This window comes from Schistocerca americana, chromosome X (genome assembly GCF_021461395.2).
Source record: "Schistocerca americana isolate TAMUIC-IGC-003095 chromosome X, iqSchAmer2.1, whole genome shotgun sequence".
Taxonomy (NCBI): domain Eukaryota; kingdom Metazoa; phylum Arthropoda; class Insecta; order Orthoptera; family Acrididae; genus Schistocerca; species Schistocerca americana.
Genome location: NC_060130.1, coordinates 956,429,044 through 956,437,077, shown reverse-complemented (window position 1 = coordinate 956,437,077; position 8,034 = coordinate 956,429,044). Strand labels below are relative to the sequence as shown.

Sequence of the window (8,034 nt, the reverse complement as noted above, 5' to 3'; positions counted from 1 at the left end):
CATATAGCAACCGTCCTCTGTTGTCATTTAAGTGACCGGCTTCTAATTTAACTGCGATTACGATACAAGTCTTTAAACGTTCTTGGTTGAGACAAGCTTTATTAGTTCTTAAACATACCTCCCGGTGCTTCAGTTTTTTCTTTCCTGCGTAAGCAGCCTCAAGCTTTGCATTTGGCACAGCTTTCGTCCGCTTCGTATTTTTTATTCCTAGTGTTATGCCAACAGGAGCGAACCAGTACCTGTAATATTTTGAAAATAGAGAACAACAGTATCCACACCGAAGGAGAAGTAATCTATGAAGCTGAACACGACATTTGCTTACCTTTCGCAGATATATCTGACGCAGAGAAAGACTGCGGCAAGTGGAATAGGAAGAAGCAAATCCTTAGGGTTTGCATATCCTTTCTGGGGGTCTATGTCACTCCACTTCACATTTGGAGGGAGCCAGAATGATGCACTCCAAAATATATCAGAGAGGTACTGCAATGTCGAAGAACCTAACATGTTGCTAGTTGTTTAAAGTCAGTCAGGCACGTGACGTACAGGCGTAATGTAAATAAACTATTCTTCCAAACAGCCTATAACACGTATCAAAGCAAAGCACTCACACTGAGCTTTAAGCCTTTAACAGTCTTTGAAAACCACTGTCAGTCCTCAACCATCAGACCTCACAACCGCAAAATAATCTACTCCACTACTCATCAAACTACACCTTATCCACACCCACACTGCCCCACTACACATCCGCTACCAGTACAACACAAAGAACTCACGCGAAGATAAAAAACCAAGCCCCCGTCAAATCGCCAAACGCATGACAAATGACTGACTCTTGAGACGGAACAATGTAACTTCTCGGATAGCATACATAACTACACAGAAAATGCCAAGCTTGCATTCTTGGAGAACTTCATATGTTCTCATAGGGATTTGCAAAGTGGTTAGAGTATAAACAGTTTAACAGTCGATTCACACTGAACGTCACGGAACGAAAGCCAAAATGTTCCACAATGCATTTCAAACGGAGCCATTCACACATACTTCAACGGAACGGAACAGAACGGGACGACACGTAAACACCAATGATTTTCGGCCGTGAAACGATACTAAATGGTCTTCTCTGAATGCAACCTCGAACACATGGTTCAGAACCCCAGCCACGGTGGAGATATATTAGGTCTAATGGCAACAAACAGACCCGACCTCTTCGAGGAAGTCCTCATCGAAACTGGTATCAGTGACCATGAGGCAGTTATAGGAGAGATGAATTTCAAAACACAAAAAACAACTAAAATAAGAAGAAAGATTTATATGTCCAGTATACTAGGAAGAGAAACAATAGTGCCATACCTCAATAAGGAACTTGAAACTTTTAGCCGAGGACAGAAGCATGCAGAAGAACTATCGCTCATGTTTAAAAGAATAGTTAACCATGCACTGGACAGATATGTACCCAACAGGACAGTTCATAATGAGAGAGATCCTCCCTGGCACACAGTCACTGTAAAGCAACTTCTAAAATAACAGAGACTGCTGCATAATAGGTGTAAACCAAACCATAGTGCTTTAGATATAGAGATGCTAAATGGAACATGTTTGGCTGTCAAGAGAGCAATACATGAGCTCTTCAGTGACAACCATAGCAGAATATTATCAAATGGTCTTGCACAAAACCCAAAGAAATTCTTGTCATACGTAAAGGCTGTTAGTGACACCACAGTGTCCAGTCACTTGTGGACGAGACTGGAACTGAAGTTGAGAGTAGCAAAATAAAAGCAGTAACGCTTAACTCTGTTTTCAAATGTTCCTTAACAAAGGAAAACCCAGGTGTATTACCCCAATTTAATTCTCGTATCACTGAAAAGATGAAATAGATATTAGTGTCAGTGGCACTGAGGAACAGCTGAAATCCTGAAAACTGAACAACGCCTATGGAATCCCGAAATGATTTTATAGCTATTTCGCAGCTGAGTTAGCCTCTCTGTTAACTATAATACATCGTAGATTCCTTGAACAAAAAACTGCCCAGTAGGTGAGAAAAGGACAGGCACACATATCTACAAGAATGGTAGCAAAAGTGATCCACAAAACTACCGCCCAATGACTCTGATAGTCATTTGTTGTAGAACCGTAGAACATATTATGAGGTCAAACTAAATGAGGTCTCTCGAACACAACGATCTACTCCATGCCAACCGGCATGGATTTCGAAAACATAGATCATGTGAAACCGAACTCATACGTTTTTCACATTACATCCTGAAAGCCATGGGTTATAAACAACTGTATCATAGCACCTGAAAGGGCAGGTTATGCTTCAAAGTGTATAAACAATACAGTATTTCTCGATTTCCGAAAAGCATTTGACTCAGTACCTTGTTATCAAAAGTACGATCGTATAGAGTACAAGACGAAATATGTGACTGAATTGAGAATCTATTGGTAGGGAGGGCACAGCATGTTATCTTGAATGGAGATCATTGACAGATGTAGAAGTAACTACGGGTGTACCATAGGAAGCATGTTGGATCACTTGCTGTTTATGTATTCAGTATCTATTGGTAAGATTGCAAAGTGGTGCAACGATTGGCAGCTTGCTTTAACGGTTCAAAGATGTAAAATTATGCACTTCACAAAACGAAAAAAATATAGTATTCTATGAATATAATGTTAGTGAGTCAAAGTTGGAATCTGTAAACTCATACAAATATTTGGGTGAACACTTAGTAGGGGCACTAAGTCGAACGATCACAGACGCTCAGTCGTGGCTAACGCAGGTAGCAGATTTTGATTTCTTGGTAGAATACTAGGGAAATGCAATCAGTCTACAAAGGAGACTGCTTAAAAATCGCTAGTGTACTCATCCTAGAATATTGATTACTAAGATGGAGGATGTGTAAAATGTGAGTGTGGTTTGCTGTTCAAGTATTTGTAAACTGTGTGAAAGACATACGTTGTCTGCGAAAATTTGCCGTTTATTGTGACGTAAAGTGTGATCTGCTACAGTACTGAAATAGGGGAGAAAATGAGTTCAAGAACGATAAATTACCTAACGTTAACAATGCCACATGGTGCATGTAGCAGTGTAGTGCTACATAATGAGTATATAGCGAGTAAACAAGCCATGCTGTTGCAACAAATTGGCAGGGATAAGTGTAAAATTTGCAACTTACGTGTGCAACTGAGTGTGACGATCAAGAACGTGAAATCAATATAAAAACTTGTACTCATACGGGTGAAAACCTAATGGAAGAGATTATAGCAGCATGAAGTGAACTAAAGAATATGGAAACAGTTATAAGTGCGTTTACTAATGAATTACAGAGACGTGAAATATTATATAACACATGGAATAGACTCTAGTTGGGCAGCGAACAGTGTCATAAAAAACTGTATCATAACACCTGAAACGACAGGTGTATAAACAATGCAACGCAGCCAAATACAGTGAATACCACAGACAGGTGCAATACGTCTCATAAGCAAAAACAGTCAGTGAGTACCACAATCAAGGCTGTACAGACAACCAGAAACGCTGGTAGACAGGGTATGTTGTGCAAACCTAAAGTATGTATTTTATCAGACAATCATGGTGGAAATTGTGTAGCTAACATGCAGCACTTAAGTGGAAATAAGTACGAAATCCAGGGAAAGGTACTACCAGGAGCCCATATGGCTACAGTGCTGCAGAACTGCAACGATGTGCATAAACTAACAAAGGACGATTATGCTATTATTTGGACTGGTGCAAACGATGTCGCAAAAATGAAGCCAGCACTGATCTTCAATTATTAAAAAAATATGTTGATGTGACAAAAAATATGAACTTCCTTGTTGTGGAAATACCACATAGGCATGATTTAGAGGACTGGTCATGTATAAACCAAAAATTTAGACATACAAGTAAGAAGCAAGCAAATAAGGAGCATTATAATGTGGGCTACGCTGATGTTCCTGAAGACGGAGAAGAATACGGGCTTCATCTGAGAAAGGCAAAGAAGAAATGGTCAAAATAATCATGGAATATGTGGCAGTGAAAGGCAAAGTACAGAGAACCATTGCACCAGAGCAGCTAGAATGAAAAGATGAATAAAGTGAAGCTGCAACTTCAGCAGTAGGTACACCATCTACATCAAGAGAATCTTAACTGACAGACTCGATGTTATCAGTTCTGTCACCATCTAGAACGACAACTAAATAAATGTTTATATGCAGGAGTTCAGTGCAAAGGAAGACTTCACATAGAAACTAACAACTTCAGCTCCAGGTACACCACCAACACCAACATATTCATAAGAAACTGGTTCACTGTCAATAAACACATCAGCAACTAGAACAGCAACAAAACTACAATGACAAGAGGAAAATCTGCCTCAGTCCCAACAAAAACAGCTGAGCAGCCATCAGCATCAGAAGCATCAGTGCAATCATGAACACTAATTACAAAAGCTATAGCTTTAGCATTGCCTACAGCTATACCAGCAGAAGAAGAGAAGACACTCAAAGTACAAGAAACAGGCTCAGATATTGTGTGCAGGAAGAAAATAGTGCCACCTACCAGGCTGAATGATTTTTAATTGGAAGCAGAAGAAAAGGGAAGTACACAAGATAAGCAGTATTTGTGAAAATAATACATTAAGTAATGAAAGTAGTAATTTAGACACTGGTATAAGGGCGCCATCCCTGTGTTACAAAATATTACACAATCATTCTTCAGTAAAGAGATATTCAATGTAGTTGACAGTAAAATAGCTGATAAGGGTTCTAGCAAGGAACCCCTTGAATGTGGAGTAGCAAGTGCAGTCTTTAGTGAGGCTCATTTAAAAATATTTGTGTTTACAATTATGACAGGAAAATTATTAGCTGCCAATGACTCACCAGGTGGATCAGGGCGCCGACAGAAAATGAATGTCCAGGAGGTGCAGGGATCAATCTTCTATTAATGTCCAGGAGGTGCAGAGATCAAACTTCTATAGGATTCTATACCACACTTCACAAAATGGATCTCGTTGAGATTCAAAAAATGTTCAAATAACAAACTATTGCCTTGCACCATGAACACCAAATAAAAAATAGCACCCCACAGTGATCACAAATGTTCACATCATCAAGAGCGAAGGCGAACTCCTTGGAAGTTAAAAACCATGCAAAACGCTCGACTAGGTATCGTATCTTAAAGAATGCATGTAGAATTGTATTGGTGTAATGGGCTGATGAGAACTGATGGAGTGTGATGGCATGCAACCGAATGCAAAACGGTCTGTCTTGGAGCTTATCATGAAACTGGCTATCCTTTAAGGTGTAGCTGCAGACAGTGTGATAATGTGTTTTATAGTCACAGGAAAACAGACCTCTATAGGCTGCATTTGTCCATTGGTTCCAGGTGGTATGAACTGCAATCTCACACTTTTCAGCAGGGATAATTTGCTCTAAAGGAGTATGACTTTTACAAACGCACGAGGAATCAAGAAACAGCAGGTTATCTTGAAGAGCTATTGACCAAAAGCAGTGCTCATACCATAGTTGTAGTCCACTTATGGTCATTTTACCACTCTTTCTTGCTGTGACACAAATAAGAAAAACTTGGCAGCCTACAGCCAGGCGACGGCGCGAGTTTTGGTGTTCTCGTAAAGATAAGTCATTTTAGATTATAAAACATATAGTTTACTACTGATTACGTCGTAAATAGGTGTATTAGTGTGCCTTTTAAGTGTGCCATTAAAGGTTTCATTTTTCTTTACGTAATATAGCAGAAAACGCGAAAAGATCGTACAGTCGGATTTTCTATTTACATTTTGCCGCAGTAAATCTATAGAATTTCGTTTAGTTGTTCTTTGCTCTCTCCCGCAATTTAACTGTAGCGTACCTCTTCATTATTTAACTAGCATTTCCGTAAAGTAGCGTAGAGTTTAAGTTGTTGTTTCAGAAACTTTGCACTGTTGTTTTTGTTTACACACACTTGCGTATAGGCCAAATTTGTGGAACCATATTTTCGTGTTTATCTGTAATTTAACTGACTTATTCTTAATAAACTATTACGTTTATCATGAGTGAAAAGTGCTTGACTTGCGGTAGAATTGTTAGATCGGGGCTTTGGTGTGATGGGTGCTGTAGTTTCTTCCATGTGGGTGACTGTAGTGGCGTGGGAATAGGCGAAGTAAATGAGACTTATCAGTGGTTTTGTAGGATTTGTAGTAGAGATAGGAAGATACTAGAACAAGAGGGGAAAATTGCCGCCCTTCAGGCTGAGTTAGACAAGGCCAGGGGAGATCTTGACAGGTTAAGGATGGAGAAGGGTAAAGAGAGATGGGAAGTGGCAACAGGCAACAGGAGGAATAGGCCTAGAATTTTATCCGACAGCTTTGTGGTGAATGTGGAAAATAGATTTGACCTGTTGCAAAAGTTAGGAACTGGTGAGCCTCAAGCAGTTGCAGGTGTAGACAGGGCACAACAAACTTTCAGTAGCAAATTGAAAAGTAAGCAAGTAGGGAAATCAGTAAAGAGAAAGTAAGTGTTGTTGTTGGGTAGTTCCCATGGAAGAGGTGTTGGCAAACTTTTGCAGGATGAACTAGGATCAGAATACCAGGTCATCAATTTTTTTTGAACCTAGTGCTGGTCTGAAGCAGGTGACAGAGGATTTAGGATCACTTTGCAAAGATTTCACTAAGGAAGACAACATGGTTATAGTGGGTGGGGCAGGTAATAGTACTGACAGAGATCCTGAGTACAGTATAGAGTGTGACCTGGCAAAGATTGCATTAGCATCGAAGCATACTAGTGTTGAGATTGTTTCTGTTCTTGGGCGCTATGACTGACCTCATTTGAACACTTCTGTCAAGAGAGTTAATTTGGAGTTGAAACGGTTGCTTATGTCGGGTGCAGGGTCACACATTGGTGTGCTTCCTGTTGATTCTCTCAATAGGTGGGATTACACTAGGCATTGCCTTAACCTCAACAGGAAGCGGAAGGGTAAACTGGCTGGGAAAATAGCAGGAAAGTTAAAGGGGGGAGGCACTGTCATGAGTGATAAAATACCAGTGGTTATAGGGTTCAGAAAAGACCCTTTTTTAAGGTAGTGAGGACAGAAAGAAACCAAATTTTAAGAGAGGTTAGGACTGAGACAAATCTTCAGTTCAAGAAAGAAACCAAAAAACATAATTCTAGCTTATTACATCAGCATAAACAGCCATTGGTTAAGAATTTTCAACAGTCAGCAGCTATTTTAACTCTACCCAATTTTAACTCAGTCATTGTGAAATGTCAGCTATCTTTGTTGCATCAAAATATTCGAGGACTGAGAAATAAAATTAATGAATTAATTATCTGCATAGATGAATTAGAGTCTTCAAACCCAGCTGACATAATCTGCCTCTCTGAACATCATGTGACCACTGGTACAGAACTTAAGTGTTACAGGGTTTAGGTTAGCATCTCACTTTTGTAAATCAGAAATGGAGAAAGGAGGAGTTGCCACATTCATCAGGAACTGTCATAAATTTAAGAACGTAGACATTCATGAATTTTGCCTAGAACAGCATTTGGAAGCATGTGCAACAGCAGTAGATTGGTTGGTTGGTTTGGGGAAAGAGACCAGACAGCGAGGTCATCGGTCTCATCGGATTAGGGAAGGACGGGGAAGGAAGTCGGCCGTGCCCTTTGAAAGGAACCATCCCGGCATTTGCTTGGAGCGATTTAGGGAAATCACGGAAAACCTAAATCAGGGTGGCCGGACGCGGGATTGAACCGTCGTCCTCCCGAATGCGAGTCCAGTGTCTAACCACTGCGCCACCTCGCTCGGTCAACAGCAGTAGAATTTCACAAAAAATCCTTCATAATATTAAGTGTATATTGAGCACTTGCAGGTAACTTTAATCTGTTTGTAAACCACCTTGAATCTGTACTGGCCCATTTAACAACCAAAAACAAAGAAATAGTGCTTGCTGGTGATCTCAATGTAGATTTCCTTAAAGACTCTCCCAATAATAACTCATTTGAGTTAGTAACACTATCATTCAACTTAATTCCCACTGTTAA

The 8,034-nt window shown here is 40.0% G+C and overlaps 1 protein-coding gene across 2 annotated transcripts in view; it reads right to left on the bottom strand.

The window, feature by feature from the left end:
• The window catches only part of LOC124555030 (ceramide synthase 6), a 119,118-nt gene extending 118,344 nt beyond the window's left edge, over window positions 1-774 (bottom strand). For both annotated transcript variants that reach the window (XM_047128788.1, XM_047128789.1), the window contains exons 1-2: window positions 323-774; window positions 119-239 (exon numbers count right to left, since the gene is read on the bottom strand). In XM_047128788.1, the coding sequence (XP_046984744.1) occupies window positions 119-239; window positions 323-504 (303 nt within the window). In that variant the 5' untranslated portion in view covers window positions 505-774. The remainder of the gene's footprint in view (window positions 1-118; window positions 240-322) is intronic.
• Between the last annotated feature and the right edge of the window lie 7,260 nt (window positions 775-8,034).